The following is a 21,132-nucleotide window of genomic DNA, read 5'->3' on the forward strand; positions in this document are numbered from 1 at the left end:
AAGAAATGCAAAGAAAGAGAAAAGAACAACTGTAGGCACTAAAGCTTGATTTGATATCATAATGACAGAATGGAAATTACTTTAACAAACTTTGGCTTTACATAGGAGGACTGCATCTTTCGGATTTGGGTAGTCAATAGGAAATACAAATTTATTCAACATATTTTCTAATAAATATTTCATACTGTTTTGAGGTCAACTTTACGGCTTATCACAGATGCACACTTCTTAAATGACGGTTCTGTAAAAGGAAGAGACTACCAAAGGTCACATGCTGCTATCACTTCATACTTACAGCGACTGCCTCCAGGATTTGTTTAACAGCATCTGCAGCATCTCGTTCACTATAATATCCTTTTTCCACAATCCTAAAAAGAAACCATGAAAAGCTTCTCAGACACGCACATTCAGTTGAATGGATGTTAAAAGTGGTTAATTGAATTAACATGAAAGAAGATGTATCTAAACAATTACAACAGACTACCATAACACCAGGGGAAGGATTTCCATAGATTTGCACTCTAGAAATCTTTGGGTTTATGTAGGAAAATGCAAATCACTTGTTTTGCCCAGGCTTGAACTGTCTATCCTATTTGAGGACAAAAATTTCTTTGTTTTTAAACTTTGTATTGCAAGTCATTTTAAACATATACCCAGTACACAATATACCATGAACCATCCCATGTAACTGTCACACAGCTTCAACAATTATTAATTCATGGCCAATGTTATTTTATCTATCCAATTAGTTATTCTTCCTCATTATTTTGAAGTAAATATCAGACATCATATAATTTAATTCGTAAATAAAGAGGTATCTCTAAAAGATAAAGGATCATTTTTTTTTTTTTTAAGATTTTATTTTTTCCTTTTTCTCCCCAAAGCCCCCCTGGTACATAGTTGTATATTCTTCGTTGTGGGTCCTTCTAGTTGTGGCATGTGGGACGCTGCCTCAGCGTGGTCTGATGAGCAGTGCCATGTCCGCACCCAGGATTCGAACCAACGAAACACTGGGCCGCCTGCAGCGGAGCGCGCGAACTTAACCGCTCGGCCACGGGGTCAGCCCCAAGATAAAGGATCTTTTAAAAATCATAACTACAATGCCTTTCTGGTGGATATAAATTATAATTTCTTAATATTATCAAATATGCAATGCTTCAAATTTCCGATTGTCTCAGACATGTTAAAATTTATTTGTTTGTTTATTTGAATCAATATCCAGATAAGGTCCAAACAATTTGATTGGTTGATATGTGTCTTATTCTCCTTTTACTTGTAGCTCCTCTCCCCTCACCCCCATCCAACTGATTTTCTTTTCCAAATAAATGACTTGCTCTTTTTGCATGGATGTGGGTGAAGAATTATTCTTTAAGTTAAAGTCTTTTCTTTTTTACTTTCAGGAATGTTTTCCTGAATCACAATGCTTTATATTTATTTTCTTCCATTGCTTTGGTTTTCTTCTTTGGGGAGTGCAATTATACACATATAAGAATTTTTCTACTTTTGATTTACATCTTTCTTTCTTCTAGGCTTCTCTTAATTTTAGTTTATTTTGCAATATTAAGTTACAGTTTCATCAATTTTGTGGGCATATACTCCTGACGTGCTTTCACTGCCTAAAGGATCCTTATTCTGTGCTCTCCTAATTATTTGTATTGGAATTAACTGAGACACCTCTCTGTTGCTGCTTATTTTTAAGTCAGATTCGTTTTCTCCACCTTTTGACAGATTGGTCAAGATATCTTTTCCAGTTTCACGGCACTTGACTTTCTGATTATTTTCATGAAGCATTCAAAAATATGACCTTATGCTTTCTGAGATCTCCTCTCCTCCATCTGGAACTTTATTTCCTTGCCTCTAGCATCTCTACTCCGATTATTGGAGTCTCTTCCCAGCAGCTTCTCCTAAATATGGGGCTTTTTCCTGAAGGGGCTTCAGATATTAGTTTCAGGAGTTCTCAGGGCCTTTACTACATTGTTCTCTTCACACCTTACTGTGGGTGCAGCCCTTGCGCTTCTCAGAAATTTGGATGCAAAAAGCCCTCACAATTTCAGTTCCTCCTCTTGTCCTGGCCCATCCTGCTTCCCAATGATTTGGAGATTGGAGTGTTCTCCTGTTCTCAGGTCATCACATGTCCCCTTGCTTCCTTTGCTTCCTCTTGCTTAGATGCTAATACCACATGGCTCTGGCAATTGTCCTAAGTTTGTCCTCGTTTACTTGTATTTTAGGCTTCACGGGGATACCTTGTCATCTGGTTTAGTTATAGATATTGTCTGTGAGGTTTTGGCTTTTCTGCCCTGGTTTCTCTGTCTGCTGTTATGGGGATATTTGGGAAGACTGAAAAACTACCTTGTTGCTGTTTCTATCTTCCCAGAATTTCAGGAGAAAACACATTTTTGATAGCACTGTAGATTACCAATTTGAAGAAGATGTTTTCAGCTGATAAAAAGTTTGTGTTAAAGACCTGTTTGAAAAACGTCAATTCAAAACGCGAAAGAGACAAAACTTCAACAATTTCTGTAATTTTGCACTGAAATTTTTCTTAGGCTGTTAATATCTCAACTAGCACAGTTATTTTTCAGAAAGTATCTTTCTTTTTTTATAAATGTTGTGGGAAGAAGGTGTAAGTTCTCAAAGTAGTTTGTGTTAAAAGTTGAATTTAAAAACTAGAAAATTTTCCAAAACAGAGGATGGAGGGTGAGGAAAAGCAGAACAGAACAGATATGACAAAAATAAAAAGACATATTACAAGAAGATACTTCAATGATCATAATTATCAAAATTCATAAAAACTGCATTACTGCAAAAATTTCAATTATTTTATTTTGTCCATTCACTCATTTAGAAGATTATCAAAAAAATACAAACTCATCATCTTTTTAAAAGACAAAAGATGAAATATCCATTCTCACCTTTTTATTTATTGGATACCTGTTATGTAACAGGGTTTAATAAATTGTGAAAATAGATTACAATGTTCAGAGGATGACTATTAATTGGTTCTTGAAAATCAATTTTCATATATTTCCTTACAAGAATACAAATTTTTCCAATTCATGATTAAGTTGCATAGCCTACTTACTAAAAATTTAATTGAAGTAATTTCTTGAATTATACTCTCTGAACATTTAAAAATAAGTACAAGAGAAGGAGAAAAGAAGGACTCTTGTGTCAAAGTAAACTGAGAAGTTTGGCTACCATTACATCATCCTCTGCATTTTGCTCTACATGTGGATTTTGTGGTACATCCATCAGTCAACACAAATATGTAATTAGTGTCTCCTCTGTGCGCTGCACCTACAGCCTCAGCAGCTTGACTTTCTTCAATTCTGTTAAAGGAAGGGAGTTGTTACAAAGATGATGGAAAAGAATGGCTCATAGTCAACTTTCCTTCCACTTCCCATTCTCCCCAGAAGAGGATAAAATCAACTATCTCCTGGCCCACAAAAAACAGTGTGGATTTTCCTCAAAGTCACTCACCAAGGCTAGAGCTTTACCACAACTGCTTTGTGGTACTCTTCCATGGGGTGGTACTCATAGCTTAGTCTCTGCAAGTAGTACTCCTTCGGGTTTTACAGACCTAGCCAGCACAACCATGCACAGCATCCCTGATGAGAAACCTTCCTTGTCTGTTAAATACATGTTAGTTCTTAGGGCATCCCCACCTCTTAGAGAGGCAGTTCTTCACCAACTAGAATTTCCTTTCTATATTTTAGTTTATTATGAGGTCTCAAGCTTTGGCCTAAATATGGTGTTTATGTATTTTCATTTGGGTATAATTTAGGGTTAATTGTGTTCAGAATATGTCCTTATATGAAGGTCCAGGGACTGGCTGAAGAGTGAATCTTCTTAGGAGCTGTTTTCAGGTAGAATGAAGGGAAGAGAAGTAGGTGTAAGAAGAACAGTTAATGGAGATTTCACTAATTTTCCACGATATATGTTAAATTACTAAAATATTCAATCTAGTTAATGGAGAGGATGCATTCTAACAGATATATCCATTTATTCAGTAAATATTATGGAATGACTACTATGTGCTGGGCACTGAGTAGTGTACCAGACGTGGCTTTGTACTCATGAGGTTTCCCTTGGTATAAGTAGATAGGTAAGAGTCAACACAGTATGCTAAGTGCTGTGACAGAGGTATTAGAGAATGGCCTGAGAGCTCCTAGAAACGACAGGTAATCTATTTTGGAGGCTGTGCAGGGTAGGAAAAAGATTCCAGAGGTAGCTGTGTCTCAGCTCGGCCCTGAAGGGTGTATAGAAGTTTTCTAGCTACAGCGAGGGTAGGAGCTGAGGGTAGCATTGGTGTTGGGGAGGAGCATGGGATCAGAGAGGATGAAGACTGTTCTAAGAAAAAGGACCAAGACTACAGTAAGAATCAGAGTGTGAGGATGGGGTAGCGATATTTAACCAATATTTCTAACTATCTAATGTGAACCAGGTACTTCCTGGATAAATAAAGAATAAGATTTGGGTCCTGCACCAGATGAGACCACAGATTGTGGAGAAATTATTAACATCATCATAGATGTAATGCATGTTACAGTAAGGTTTGTACAGCCAAGGGATTTATTAAATCTGTTGTCAGAAACATCTCTAGAGTAGACATGTGGGGCAGGAGCACAAAATGCAGGCGCCTTCCCCACCTCATCTCAGTGTGAACTCTGCATGCCACAGTGTGACCCTACCATCAGAACTCAACGGCTTCTCTTCCAGGCTCCTTCTGCTAAAAGGAATTTTGTTCCCAGTTGATTTGTTCATCAGAGTGTCATGTCACAGAGTTAAGTTTCTGGAACTTAGACATTCACTTTAAATATTTTATAAGTTGAACTACCATTCAGGCCATCTGTGGCTGACTAGAAAGATCAATAGCAGTGAACTTCTCAAGTTGCAAATGCAGGTTTGTTGAACTAAGATTGCAAGTGAAGATATTAGTGACCAAGCAAAGGAAAATGAAATCCTGCAATCTTTTTCTCTCCATTTAGGTAGCATGACTACAGTAGATGTGTTTGGCCAATGCCTTCTTTGGGATATTGTGGCAAAATTCTCACAAGATTGTTGCTTTGATCACCCACAGAGCCTAGCTCCAAGCCTTGTTCGTAGTAGGCAGCCAATGAATATTTGTAGAATCAAGACTAATTGCCAAGAGAATGGATGCCAGAAAAATTTCAGACTGGGGACATCTGGACCACTCCTTTGCCTGTGTTCCTTATCATGGGAAACAAAAGCACTGGACTGAGAAGTGGTCCTCATCCCAAGTACACTGGCCATGGATCCAGAGGGAGAGCAGTCATGTAGATGCTTCCCAAAGCAAAATGCAATAGGTGGAAAGGTTATTGCTGGCCTTAGGAATAAACTCAGCGTCACATAGTTTCTAGATATTATTATAATAACATGAATCTTTTTAGAAACTCATTTTCAACAAACTCAAAGCGATTTAAATTCAGCAAAATACAGTATTTGTTTCATGAAGCAGTACATAACAATTCCTACATAAAATTTAGCTGAAATTTCAAAAACATTGCCAATGAAATTGAACCATGTGTAAACAAGCAAGAGCTTATAGCTTTATACAAAATATACTGATGGCTTCAATTTTTAAAAGCAATGAACTATTCAATCATTGTAGGAGTTTAGAGCTATAAAAATAGGAGGATAATTGCAGTTGATATTTTTGTTTTTTATATTTAAACATACTTATTGCTATATTTCTCTCCAGATTTAACAAACTAATTTTTCATGCTTTTCATGTTTCGTAAAATAATAAAGCAGTTAAGATGATACTAGCATCTTAAGATCATTTTCAAAGGCCCAGGGTCATGTAGTTTGTCACTATGCCACACAATTTCCCTCGTTCCGTGATGGGCTGGGCTAGAAGACTCAGTGCTAAAAACAAAATCTCTCCTAGGATTTTAATCACAACATTGACCCAAAAGGCTGCCCTGGGATCCCAGTTCCCACAGGTCCCTCAGTGGCTGAGGGGCCTAGCCGACATCTGGCAATCTGGGAAGGAAGCACAATAGGGCGTGTTTCTCTAGGTTCCCAGGATCCAATTCTCTGGCCTCAACAGGCCCTCTTACTCCGAACCATGCCTTATACTTCCACCATTTGCTGTGTTAGCCCAGAGGCTCCTCTTCCCCACAGTTGAGACTGTTTTTCTTCTCATCATTTTAAAATTGGACGATGAGAAAACACAGGCATTGCCTATTTCTCTCCCACGGCTCTGCTTTAAAATATGACTTTTTTGCATGTGCTTCCGTCACCTTAATTGCCACAAATTGAATTGTGCACATCTCCAGCCTGGCAGTTAGCACGGGCAATGCAGCTGAAGAGCTCTAATCTGATCAAATCCTGAGGCTCTCAGACTTCCTGGCACATGGATGAGCAGCCCTGTCTCCCCATCAAGGACAGCTTTTTCTTAAATGGAGTCGTTATTAGACGGCTGTAGGTTTATACGAGAAAGATGTTGGTCTGATAAGAGTGTGGACTGAAGGATTGAATGACATAGGATAAAACCCCCGAATAATATGAGAAACCAAGTCTTAAGGGCTGCCCTTGTAATAATGCTCTTACATACAAAAGTATATTAAAATGAATTCCACTGTACCCTGTAAAACCCGCCACTCCTTTATAAGCTTCATTCACTGCTTTTTCTCATTTCATTGAGGGCATCTTGGTCTGTATTGATGCTTTTTCTAAGAACTCTCTCAAAGAGTGTTAAATCCATAAGCTTAAAAAAGATAGTTTCAAAGTTACTACTAGCACATGTTAAATTTGAAAGCTAGGGAGAGAGTGAGGGAATTGTGGATCAATGTGGTGCTGGCCAGGGAGTTGACAGTGTAGGAGAAGGGAGGCCAAATCAAATTGCAGACCTAGGAATGGGCCTAAGGGACTCCTAGTGCAATTCCCTCATACTATCAATGAAAAGCCTGACCCAAAGATGTTACATAAATTGCCCAAGGGCACAGTGCTTATTCAATCATTCATTTGACAAGTACCTAGCAACTGCTTGCTTCCTGTCTAGAACAGCTTCTAAAACGGAGACTAAGATGCTCACATCTAGCCCGCCAGTGTGCTCTGCTTTTGGACATCACTTTCCTCTACCCTTTACCTGCTAACTTCCAATTTCTCACTTAAGATGGAGCTCAAAAGATTCCATTCCTCCCGGAAGCCATTTCTGACTTAAAAATCCCCTTATTTTGTGCCCAATGTACCGTGTTTATGTCCCAATTATAGCATTTATCATCCCCCCATAAATTCTTACAGACAAATTTGCGGCCGACCTCTAGCAAATGTAAAATATCTTATGATATGTCTTTTGTGTACGGATTCTTATCTTTATTTTCTTTTTAGTCCCTTGTCTGCATTTATTTTATTTTTTTATCTTGTGATATTGTAGGTGTCTCTATAAGCCCTAATACACTTTTTTTTGGAGGTGATGGTAGTATTAAAAAATAATATGAGGTTCCATATTACATTTTTACTTTCTGTCTTCTAGACCCAGAGCACCTTGAGGATGAAGACAATGTACTCTGGTTAACATGGTGGTGAGAAGGGACTAAAGTGGTGGTGAAGCTAGAATGGTAGAGTGAGGCCAGACTGTAAGTGGGTTTGTTTGCCATGTTTAAAATTATTGACGTGAACCAAAAGTAGAGAGTTGCTTTCTGGGCTGACCTGATCAAATCTGTGCTTTAAACAGATGGAGGGAAGAGAGTGAAACAAATGCCAGTTAGGAGTCTACTGCAATGGAGAAGAGAATGTGAAGGATCAAAATGGCAGCAGCAATGGGAAGGGGGAGACAGAATGGATTTTGGAGCTGCTCAGAGAAAGAATTACGGGAGGGAGAAGTGAGAGGAAGAGGGAGAAATCAATGCTGACTAGCTTAATTGGTAAAGTCAGTTCACAGAGGTAGGGAGGGGAAGCAAGATTGAGTGTTGAGGGAAGAATGCTGAGTTCATTTGAGGACTATCGATTTAGAAGTGCCTGTGGGACTTGTAAGTGAAAATGTCTAGCAAATTGTTGAAAATGCCATTTTCATCTCTGCTGAGACAGCAGTCATCAATGTGGCTGAAGCCCAAGGAGAGTGTCCAATTCACTTACAGAGAATGTAAGAAGAACTTTAGGAAAGGTGGACGTTTAAGGAATGGAAAGAGGAAGAAGAACTCAGGAAAGAGATCAAGAAGGAGAAAATAAAAAAGCAGGATAAAAACCAAGGGAAAAAGAGATGCTGTCAAAAACTGCATGAAAGATATGGAGAGGTTTAGCCAACAAAATAAAATACCACAGACCAGACTCCAAATCTGGCCTCAGCAGAGCCTCAGTGCTCCTCACAAGTGCTGATTCTCGCCCTTGTGTGTTCTCACATTCCCACTTTCCAACTTCACCACTTCTTTCCTCAAGACCCTACTCCATTCTCTCCCACCCATGGTTAGGAGGTAAATTTCTCTTCTACAGCAATACTGTAAAAATAGAGCCCATCAAGTCTGAATTACTTAAACCTCTTACACTTTCCCTTCCCCCAACACACTCCCATTCCCAGCCGCAGGCAACCACAGCTTTGCTTTCTGTCTCTATAGATTTGCCCCTTCTGGAAATTCCATGTAAATGGAGTCATACAATCTGTATTCTTTCTTGTCTGTTTTTTTTACTTAATATGATGATTTTGAGCTTTATCTATGTTGTGGTGTTTATCAAAGGAACGTTTCTTTTCACTGATGAGTGATATTCCGTTGTACACTTTGTTCATTCATTTACTAGTTCATGGATATTTATGTTATTTTCTCTCTTGTAACGTACTCCACTCTATGTGAAAGTATCTATCTGGGCCTGCTGTGCTGCCCCCGTGGAATCCGAAGGGCAAGGGGAAATGAAACAAACTTGCTGATCCCCATGATGCTTGTTGAGCCATGAGTAGTAAAGTCCTTTGTCTCTGACCTGAGGCTTGTATATCTTTTTCCGACATCCATGAAAAGTGTAATAGCCTAACGTATTAGTTTGGAAATAGGGTAGAATCATGTTCCATCCCCCATAATTAAGTCCTCCAACTTTGTTCTTCTTTTTCAAAATTGTTTTGACTACTCTAAGTCCTTTGATCCTTCTGTGTCTTGACTGGTTCTGCTTCTTAGAAAGAGAGCAACTTTTTCTATCTTAAACAAACACTTTTAACTGACTCTAGATCTTATTCCCTCTGTGTCTTCTGCAGGATGTTGTTCAAAATATAAGTTCCTCTCACGCAGATCTCTCCTGCTTCTCCATCTTGTGGGCTCCTTCCCAAAAGCAAATTAATGCGTTCCCAGGGTGCCAGCTTAAAGTAATAAACAAGCATCTATCTATCCTGTGTCCTCTTCTATTGTCTCATCTGTATCTTTCCTTTTATAGCCAAGCTTCTAGAAAAAACAGACTATAAATCTAGTCCAAATCAAAGCACATGTTTTCTTCCCATAAAGCCAGATAAGGCTGCATCAAGAGAAGATATATTTAAAATATCCGTGGTTGAAAAACAACTATATACATATTAATGTTTAAGTTAAGCCAACACTCAATCGGAACAAAATGTTACATTACTAATTTGAGTTTTATTTTTAAGTATAAGAGTATTGCATTTGCCTACACAGCAGCAGCATGACATGGTAGAAAAATCACAGACTTTGGAATCTGACATCCTTGAGTCCAATCTCATTTAATTATTATTATTGTTGTTTTATTATTAGATCCAATATAAGCTGAGTGACCTAATGGTAGTTAATGGACCTCTCGGAGTCTTAGTTATCTGGTCTATAAAACGTATATAACAAGGCTTACCTTCTATGCGTGTTGTGTTGCTGTGAGAATTAAATGAGATCATGGTGAGTAAAATGCCCTACCACTGCCAGGATCCTAATAGGCACTCAAAAACGCCTATTATAGTGACTAATTATATTTTTTACACAATCAGATTTTATAGATCTTCACTTTAGACAATTACATTAATGACTAATTTTTGGCATAACAGTTTTCACAAATTCAGATGTGTTCTGAGTTTTGTTAACAAAAATACCAACCATGACACAGCTCTAGACTGAGTCATTAAAAACTCTAAGTTCTATTTCTGGGATATTTCTCTAATGACAATGTCCTAAAAATTCCATTTATTTCCACCAAGGGTAAGAGACCTGAAAATGTTGAAGTAGAGATGACTATTAGGACTGATACACTCTTACTTTGTCAGGTAATTAATAGGCTAAATGCAAAGCCCCCAAACATAGCCTCTACTTCTCTTGCATATTGATGACTTGTTGTAGTTTACAAAAAGACTATTTTCAGTTTTTGGAAAATGAGAAATAAAAAAAATAGTTCAGGGGCCAGCCCGGTGGTGCAGCGGTTAAGTTCATGAGTTCCACCTCAGCAGCCTGGTCGTCAAGCCATGCTGTGGTGGTGTCCCCCACAAAAAAAACAGAGGAAGACGGGCACAGATGTTAGCTCAGGGACAATCTTCCCCATACACAAAAAAAACAAGAAAAAAATGTTCAGAGTCAGATAGATATGAGCTTCAAGCTTGACTATATGACTTATCAATTTCTTCAGTTTATGCTCTTGAAAAAACAGGGATAATAATACCTCAAAAACCGTGAAGTGTCATTAGTGGGTTAAATACACAGATGCCTTTGCATATATACAACCAATAAATCATGGACTCTCCATAATACATCATGGATTATCTCTAAACCAAATGAACAACTGTTTATTTTCTTGGAAATTATGTGAAAGAGATGGACTATATTTAATAAGAAAGACGGTATATGAAGAGGAAAGAACTGGACCAGCAGACAGTCCAGCTGCCTAATTTGTGAAGATCATTTACTTGTACTCATTCTCAGTTTCCAAATCTGTGTAGTGGGGATAATGCTTTTCATCTTGCTTGCCCCAAAGGGTTGACATAAAAGAGGAAAACGCACTAGTGTCTGTGAAAGACCTTTTGAAACCATATGTATTGAATTTTTGCCCTCAGCCACGGTGAAGTAGACAAGCCTCCAGGTAACAACAATGAAAACAAGCCAGATAAAATATTTTTTAAAAATATATTTGAAGACATCAGAGAGTTACCAAGGAAGTGAAGGCTTCAGGAGCCAAGATCCAGGAGAGAAGAAAAACTCAGCAAAGCAAACCTAGCATCTGATGCCCTTGCTTTCCCTTTGTAGGCATTTCCTGATCCCACATCAGCAGCTGACAGGCTGAGAAGCTGAACAAAGCTCTGGCCACCTCACAGGGTGGCGGGAACAGACGTTGGCATTTAGGGTCTGTCAAGGAAGAAGACCCTGGCAAAATCCCCTGGCTTAAACTAGGACCTTTAAAGAGCAAAACCCTATGACGAAGAGTAGAAAAGAAACAGACCAGACCTCAGGAGGCCCCGCTTTGAATCAGCCCTATACCTGAGTGAATTAAAGTCATCTGTTCCTTTCCTCGACTATCTGCTGCAGCAAAAGAAAATCTGTTCTTTTGGAAGGCAAAAATACTTAAAACCTCAAATTCTAAAACCTTTTATACATAATGTTTGGCATTTGAACAAGCATCATCAGGCAAGCCAAAACACAAGAAGAACACAGAAAAAACAAGAAAATTTAAAAATCCACAAGACATTCTGATACTGGAGTTAGACAAAAAGCCAAAAAAAAATTTTAAATCTAATTAGAAGAACATAAGGATACTGCTGAATTAGTTGCCTTAAAATACAGTGATTTGCTGGGAAAAAAAACCTTGAAAATTTACTCTTAAAGCAAACAACCTTACTTCTTGTCCATTTAAAAAGTTCAATGAATTTTTTAAGAGTTGTGACTAGATTGAGAAGGATGGAGCAGAAAATTTCCAGTTATCTTTTTCCCATGATGTCATAATTTTGCATAGCTATTTTTTGGGATTTTCTTGGATATAAAAAAACACTGACTTTATTCCAAAATTTTAATCAATTGTCCTATGCAATTTATTATTTATATTCTACATGAAAGAGCAGATTCCACTTGGATTTTTACTGTTTATTTTTTTAGAAGCACCATAAAATAGATCTTTAGCTAATAAAATACAACCATTTTGACTTTAATGGACTAACATGATTATCCTTCCATTAATTGCTCCATTAGTTCATTCATTAGATACTATTAGAGTCATCATTAGACCAGGAATGAATTTTTATCATCACAATTAAGTAAATTTGGTTTTGACCTAAGTACAGGAAAAAGAGACCATATTATGATTTTTAACTCTCAAGAAAGAAAGCAATACATGGGTAACAATGTAGGATATATTTCAGCTTGATACAATTTTAAAGATAACTGTAGAATCAAGTAACTTAATGGAAAAAACAAATTCATCTCAGATATGGTGATGATGTGGACAACAGCATTCAGGGAGAAAAAAAACTATCATCTATGACCACTAAGAGTTTATAGAGTGGTTGAGTGCTTTACTGGCTATCTGCCATTCTTTAGATGTCTCCTGTTAAATGTGAATATTTCATCTATTTATCTCTGTAAGTGAAATTTATCAACAGCATTTAGTTTTTCATTTGTATCTAGATCTGAACTAACTCTATCTCTTCAAAATCAACTAGACTACAAGATTAGAGAACCAAAATTCTTTAATGAAAGAAACGTTGGGAAAGACGGAAGAAAAGAGACTCTATTCCAAAATAATGCAAACAAATAGAGGTAGGTAGGGAAATAGGAAGTGCTATTGGTAGATGACAGGTTTAGTGTGACATCCTTGTCCTGAAATTATTTACAATTAAAGAACATGAGATTTCTCCATGATAGACTATAATTTGCAGAGTAATATATAAGTTCTCCTTAGAGAGATCTCATGGCTCCAAGGCCAGCAGGATCCAACTATAAATAGACTCTATTAATGTACCTAAAGAAGAACATGTTCATGAAAGAGTCAGCTAAAGAAGAGTTGAAAAAGGAGTCATTACTGGCAAATGCTGGCAACATTCAAACAAGCTAGTCCAGAAGGGTCTTGACTAAGCAGACGGAAACATGATGGTTTTAGAACAAGACAGTCCTCATAGTGGATCAGTGTCTCAGCTTCCTGACCAGCACAGAACCGCTTCAAATTTGTTCTGAGGTTCAGAGAAGTTGGGCAAATCACCCTAGGTTAGTTATTTGTCCTTAAGCCAGGATTTAGAACCATGAGTCTGACTTATCAGCCAACTGCCACAAGAAGTATATGCCTTTAGGCTTCTAACGCTTACTTCTCTCAGTGGAATCATTTATTTGAAAAGAATGAACATAGTTTAAATGTTATAATTTTAAAATTTAAATTCTGAAGTTTCTAAGGAAACTTGAACATATATACAAACAAAATTGATATTATCTGTTGAAGTTACATATGTAGCTCCAATCAAGCTGGGCCATTTTGCGCCTTCCTACTTGAAGATCCAAATCTGCACTGGGTAATACTAAACGTGGACAGAGCCTTTAAAAATCAATATGAACGCTTGTGGAAGCTCTTGAAGAGGCAGCAAATTTAACTGCGTGGAGTTAGGGTGGGAAGAAAGGGGAGGAGTGTTCCTCTCCCAACACATTCTAAACCTACCTGCTTCAGATATCTTTCTCCTCAGAGTCCATTCGTTGTCCTGGTTGCTCATTCATTCAGCAAATAGTTTTTGAGAATTTACTGTGTTCCAGGCACTCAGGCTATACTAACAGTTCTCTCAATCTCTCTTCTGTCTTCTGCCTGCAGCCCACTTCTCTTTTAACACATTCTTTAACCAATAAGACCTTTATATCAGTGCATAGCTTCTTAGCATTTCTAATATATGCCTACTCAGACTCTGTCTCCTTCCAATTCCATTCTTTTTTGATTACCCTGATGAGCACAGCAAAAAGCCCCCAAGAGCCCATAGGGAAAACAGAATTCTCCTGAGAAGACAGGGAAGGTGGGAAAGCCATGGAAACGTAAAGCTTGTGTCTCTTGTATAGTTTGCCTATGTTATGCTCTACCAGATTTCCAGCCATACTCCCTGCCATCCTCAAAACCTCTGCCTTGAGTGATGAGCATGTGAACAGACAACTAAAATTGGCTATAATTGGATATAACAGAATATGTTTTACTCTGCAACTTGGAACTCTTTACATGGCCTAATAGACAAAGTAGGCCTAAAAGTAATCATTTGAAGAGTTTTGATTTTTGTGAGCTTTCAGATCATAAAAAACAATAGCATGATAGGGGGCATCCCAGTGGCATAGTGGTTAAGTTCATGTGCTCCACTTCAGTGGCCTGGGGTTCATGGGTTTGAATCCCAGGCATGGACCTACACACCGCTCATCAAGCCATGCTGTGGCAGCATCCCACACACAAAAGTAGAGGAAGATTGGCACAGGTGTTACCTCAGTGACAATCTTCCTTAAGCAAAAAGAGGAAGATTGGCAACACATATTAGCTCAGGGCCAAGCTTACTCAAAAAAAAAAAAAAAAAAAAAAAAAAGAATACTATTATAATACATGTGTAACTTTCCATAACTTTCACCACATATTTTCTCATAAAATATTCTAATAAATCTTACTATTTAGTTTAGATTTAGTATGACTTTAGAAATTCTATTTTTTATTGGGGAGTAAATGTTTGCAAAAGAAATAGATGTTAGTGTCTCTCTCCTTATATTCACTAAGCATCCCAAATTTTTATCTACGCACATCTTATCAAATATCACTCTCCTTCCATTCTACACTCCTCTTAAGATTCATTTTGGTAGAATCCATCAACTGGTGCGATATGTCATTATGAAAAACTTCAGGAGAAATTTCCCTTTGATTCTTTTTTGGTGACTAGAAGCAAAACTTTGCTGTGATTAGATTTCCAGAACCAACTCACCTGTCGAACAGCTCTCCTCCTGTGACGAGTTCTAGGACCAGACTGATTTCTGTAGGAGTTTCAAATATCTCTTTAAGTTTTATCTGGGGAAAGAGATGAAAAAAAAAATCACCAATTCCTTATTTTCACCTTTCTAGGAAATACTTAAAACTATGGCTAAAACAACACTCTCTGTAATAGTAAGATGTTGGATCACTGTTAATAGAGGTTCTTCATTCTAGTAGCAGGCAGCCATTTGTCATTCTCCTATTATTTTTATGTTACCTCATTTCTTCAAAGATCCTTTTGAGTTTTATGTTGTTCCTTTTGACAGTTGAAAGATACTTGCCTTAGAAACACTTCCTAAATTTTGCCAAAACATTCCAATTTCTGAATTGCTCCAGAATTAAAGAAAAAGAAACGCAAACAAATAAAACTTCCTATGCTATTTGAAAGCTTCGTGGTTGCTAAAGACACAAATGTCTCTTTCTCCTGGGAAAGAACTTGACATTAGGTGTCTGAGGTAGAATGGGACCCGGTTAAAGTCTGTCTGTGTGGAAATGATATCCCTCAACAGCTAAAAAGTTGCTGGTGGGTGAAGGGACCCTCAGACACATAGTGGTGACAGTGATTTGACTGACCATAACAGGGTTTTCATCATATTCAGATAGTCCATCCAATTTTGGATATTTCCCTCAATACACATGCAAGAATCTAGTGACGAGGACTGATCCACCTTTGAGGAAAATTCCACATTGACTTCTCCTTGAAATAAAAAAGATGGATAATATAAAAGTGGTGATTGTATGTGGCAAATTTTGTTAACTGCTTACCCAAAGCCCTTCTCCCCCTACCTTATCACAAACAGACCTCTGATTTTGCTTAGGGAAGCGATGTGCCTAGCCTAAAATTATGGATCATGATTGGGCTCAGCCACTTATGATAATCCTGTTCCCCAATTTCCCAGTCTCTGTGCAGTTAAGGGTGATCCTGTGACCAGCTTTGGCCAATAAAATCTGAAGAGAATTTTGCAGCTGGAAATTCTGGAAAAGCTTTTACTCTTCTCATCAGACTCTGCTGATAAGGCATTTCCACTTTTTTCTGTCTTAAATATAGACCTAAAGATTTGTGAAGACCGTGGAGCAGCCATTTTAGGACCATGAGGGAAAAGCAGGAGGGTGAAAACCAGTGGACTGAGGATGGCAGAACCAATGGATAGAGGGCATCTGGGTCCTGGATGGCTTCACTGAGGAGCTGAACAAATGCTAGCAACTGTCTGCTTTCTGATTTCTTATAAGGAAAATATTTTTTTAGACCACCATATTCAAGTCTTTGTTATTTATAGCTGAATGCATTTCTAACTCATATACTAAGTTTTACGCCCTTTGCCTAGAACCCATGCATTGCAGGTCATCCTCCTGGCTACCACAACTTTCTCAGAGACATGAGTATTTTCTTTAAGAAGTTGGCTCAATTCATAAAAACAAGTTATGGCCTGGAAAATGATTTTGTTCTTTTCACTTCATTGGCTCAAGAAAGCTTTTCACCAGACCTTTCTCTCAGTGCCTTTGTCTGGACATAGCCTAGAGCAGGGCTTCTAAAGATACTTTATTTTCCCCACTCAAGTACACCATTTATTTGAATCTTCACATTGTTTCTGAAGCACATACTCTCTCAAAGGAGACTGGAATGACTTTGGAAAGCAATGCATTTTCTTCACAAGCTTTTTCAGCAATGGTATATATTAATAAGAAAGGCACATAAAAAGAAAAGGCCAGTGTTTTATAAGAGGGAAACAAAACTCTCCAATTTTCAGTTGTCCTTTTATGCATGAAAATAAAGACAGTATATATTGCCAATCTGTCCATTTTGAAACTCTTTCAAAGGGCATAATTTTTAAGATTTACTCAGCTAAATGATTGAAAAATGTGATCAGATGAGGAAGACTAGAGCTAAGCCACAGTGGCCACTTAACGGTGGTGGGAGAATTCCCTGCTCTTTATCAGTATGTACAGTACAGAACAAGGATCTCATTCTGTAACTCTGGAGATTATTTGAAACAGTAGGTTAAAAACCACTTACAATGTTTGGATGTGAGAGGCGAAGAAGAACTCCTATCTCAGTTCTTACGATTTTTTTGTCCACCTAAAAGGCAAAATGAAAGAGAGAAACTGAAAGAAACTCCCACCTTAGTAATATCTCCATTGTAGCAGAGAATCAGAAACGGCAATAACCACCTGGGTGAATCAGGTCATTGGCAGAGGTTAATTCCTAAGGTTTTTTTCTTGTGTTTCCTTCCTCCCTTTTTCCTCCCAGCTCCATGTCTTCTCTCTCAGCTTCAGAAACAAAGCAGAACTAGTTACAAATATGGGTCACAACTTGTCAACCCCTTGCATGGCCCCTTTCCTATCAAAAGTCATTGCTGTCATTGTTGCCACCACTAAGGCACAAGTTCCTCTCAACCTATTCCTCCTCCTTCTCTTCCTTTCTTTTATGCATCCCTGACTCAGATGCATTGGAGCTGTCAAGCACTTCACCTGCCTTTCTCACACCGAGATGGGCACATAACCTAGCTTAACCAATCAGACTCTTCTCTTTCCTGGCCAAAGTGATTGGGTCAGGGATATGCCCCAGATCCAAATCATCCCAGTCAGGGTCCTCCCTGGAAATTTTGCTCAAATAATCAATAAAGAGGTATCTTTTTCTCTGAAATGGTGAGAGCAGAAGAGGACAGAGTCTGCCACTACCAGTGACCATTTTTGATAACATATGGAGACCATTTTACTGAAAATGGAGCCAATAAAGGAAAAAACGTTGCTGAGAGATGAAGAATGAGTACTTTTGACCAAATATAATCCACTGGATTCAGTTATGTATAAGCTAGTTTGCCCTTTGAACTTTCTTATTATGTGAGCCAGTAAATTTCCTTTCCTACTTAAGTTATCCACAGTTAGTTTCTGTTGCTTGCCATTAAGGAATTCTAGTTGATTCACCACTTCATCTCTATTTTTGAGACAGTAGTCATTAACTTTAGGTTATTCCAAAAGTAGGAGTGCTTCTCTTCTCTATGCTAGTGATGGACTCTTTTAATTACAATGAGCTGAAGTTTCAGATCTATAAAAGTCATATACTAGACAAAAAGGTTTTAGTGTCCTCCTCTCCCAACAAAATTCATTCAAACAACATGTAGATAATACTTGCACTCCTCCTGTGGTCTCTGCCATCTGAGCTGTTCAGAACTCTTTGATTGGCAGAGCTCATGTGGTTTTAGAATGGATATGCAGAGGGTTATGGCACTTCACAGCCAAGCTCTGTGGGCATAAGCAAAAGACTGCTGCAAATGCAGAATGAATTCTACCCTTTACGTTACATCTCCTGAGGCAACAGGGGTGGGCCTGAGGGGAAACCCCATCACAACACTCAAGATAATGACAAACAATATCCATTCATTTAATTTTTATTCTCTAATGAAAATAACCAACAAGGATATATTCTTAAAAAATTAAGAAATATTCAAGGGAATTTTACAAACTTTATATGTTATTTTGCTTTGTTGCAATGTATAAATATATTTTATTTTATTTTTCTGGCAAGTATAATTTTGCCAGAGCCTAGAGTACCTTATTTAAAGATAGCAGTCACCATTTATAAATGTCTCTAGTTTCTATGAGAAGCAAAAATGTTTATAAGAAATTGTTAAAGAGTTCTCAATACAGTAAGAGATTTTTCAAGTCTCCTGTTTCACCACTGTACATAATAAAACATTAAATGGCTATATGGTTATGCTATGGCTTCCTAAACAATAATAAAAGTTTTGGTTATTCATATGGTCAATTAGAAGGCTCAGGGTGTTTTAACATATTTTTGCCCAAGAAAACCAAATAACTAAAATCAATTCACAATACTGCAAAACAAAAATGTATTCTACTGGGACTGGCCCTGTGGCATAGCAGTTAAGTTTGATGTGCTCTGCTTCAGTGGCCCAGGTTCACAGGTTTGGATCCTCGGCATGGACCTACACCACTCGTCAGCCATGCTGTGGCAGTGACCCACATATAGAGTGGAGGAAGACTGACACAGATGTTACCTCAGGCCTAATCTTCCTTAGCCAAAAAAAAAAAAAAAAGTATTCTACATATGTTGAATGGATGCTAGTCTGTGCAACTCAGCATACTTCTTAAAATATTCATAAACTTCCAGTATAAAAATGCAGCATCACTTATAAATTTTTAGTAAGACAAGAGGATGAAGATACAATCTGTGCATTTTAATAACTGCCAACTAATATGAGGCAGTTACATATGAGGGAGGATTCACTGTGAACAGAAAAAAAAATTAGTAAGAAATAACCTGACTTAAGTGACTGTACATCAGATTGATAGGCGCTGGGACGTGCACAGTGGAGGAATAAAGGAAGATGCACATCTCGATACACGCAACGCTCTATGACTAAAGTACTTCGGAAGATGCTTCACCCAGACACTAAACCATAGCTACTTTGCACAATTCAAACTATGTATTGATCAAAACTTTTATAGTCACAAGTAATAAACACCCAGCTCAAACTTGCTTAAGTCAAAAAAGTAATTTATTACCACACATAACTGGGAAGTCAGAGTGAATCTATCATCAGACAGAGCTAAATACAGGGATTCAGACTCAGTGTAGTTTGTTCTCTCTCCCTCTCCCACTCTTTCTTCCTCCCTCTCTCCTTTCCAAATGGCAGGAAACATGGCCACCAGAAGCCCCAGTCCTATATTCTTCAGTCTCATATTCCAAAGGGAAAAGAGAAAAGAGAGTCTCTCCACATGTATATATCCAAACTCAAGGTAGCATTCTCCAACACCTCGCTTGTTTCCTAGACCTATACAGGATGCTCCTGTGGCTAGGAGACATGTTACCATGACAGGGCCATGAACAGGTCATGGGTCCTCTCCTTGACCAGGGCTTTGGTTCTCGCAAAGAATAGATGTTTGCAGGCACTGAAGATTCCCTTGCTAAATGCTTTTAGTATTTGTTCCCTCCCTTTTACATTTACATAAGGTCCTTAAGTATTACTGTGTCTGCTTCTTCCACATCCCAGACTAATCAATAAATCATTCATTAATAATTATTAATTTTCAATGAACCTTAGTCATCAGCAGATTTAATTTTCAAAAATTTGACTACTTGCCAACAACCCAAACAGAACCTACCAAACGGCAATTTAGAATTTTTTCTAGAAACTCTTGAACGCCTTACTGAAGCAGCTGATGTCGGGCAGTCATTTAGCTGATGAAAGAACTTAGCAGACGACCTAGCATATGGACCTCGATTCTGCAATGTTATTCTCTACTTCTGGGCAGTAAACTTGTTAATTGTTTGATGTCACCAGTGATACAAGTTGAAGGAAAGTAAAGAGGTCTAAGAAAATGATGGCTGTAGTTAACATGAAAGGTTGGAGTAGAGATTTGGATAAAGCAGTTCCTCCAATCTATGTGTTTTGTGGGAGGGAAGAGGATCCACAGCTTTCACCATATTCTCCAAATGTCTGAGGCACAAAAAAAATCTGATCTATTTAAAAACAAGAAAATGTGCTGGACCTGGGGAGTCAAGGATCTCTGAGAGTATTCTTGAATGCATATGTAATGAATATATAGTGCATAGTAAGGGTCTAATATAGTTTTTAATGTGCTCAATCCCATATTAAACACTGTGGGACATAGGAAAAAACAAACAAACAAACAAATTATGGTCTTTCCCAGATGATAGGATTTAAATCTAATTTCCCAGAGGAAGACTATAATCTAATTTTGGGCATAAGACTCCTCTACATAATGCCATCAGAAGATAAAAGAATATAAGTTGCACAAGATTTGTTTTAAAAATTCCATTGTTCAGTGGAAGATCATTTCACTATGGGTTGAAATACTGCTAACATTCAAACAATGGACTTACTCTAAAAGACTTTGAAGTCACTAGCCTTTTAAAGATTCATACTATTGTTAACATGAAATGAAGAATGATTTGTTATAGCCTGCACAGGGGATGACAGTGTGATACGTGGGCTGCCAGTGGTCATTCAGTGATGTCAGACAGCCCAATCCATGCGATGTAGACAGTATGGTCTGGGGGTAATGGAATAATGGAAGAAGACTCTATAGAAGTTCTTTTACCTAGTGAAAAAATCATAAATTTCATGAAAATTTGCTATTGAATGAGAGGCATTCTATTTGCATCAAATGGGAGATCTTTGAGAAAGAGAAGCATTGCTAACTCAGGCAAACGACAGTGACGGGTCTTTGCCAAACAGTTCTTGGCTCACC

General features: G+C 37.9%; 1 protein-coding gene across 1 annotated transcript in view; it reads right to left on the minus strand.

The window, feature by feature from the left end:
* Positions 1 to 21,132, minus strand: part of CAMK4 (calcium/calmodulin dependent protein kinase IV) — a 207,957-nt gene that overhangs the window by 64,057 nt on the left and 122,768 nt on the right. The window contains exons 3-5 of the mRNA XM_046668104.1: positions 16,910 to 16,972; positions 14,849 to 14,931; positions 296 to 368 (exon numbers count right to left, since the gene is read on the minus strand). Of these exons, the coding sequence (XP_046524060.1) occupies positions 296 to 368; positions 14,849 to 14,931; positions 16,910 to 16,972 (219 nt within the window). The remainder of the gene's footprint in view (positions 1 to 295; positions 369 to 14,848; positions 14,932 to 16,909; positions 16,973 to 21,132) is intronic.

Source organism: Equus quagga, chromosome 7 (genome assembly GCF_021613505.1).
Source record: "Equus quagga isolate Etosha38 chromosome 7, UCLA_HA_Equagga_1.0, whole genome shotgun sequence".
NCBI lineage: Eukaryota > Metazoa > Chordata > Mammalia > Perissodactyla > Equidae > Equus > Equus quagga.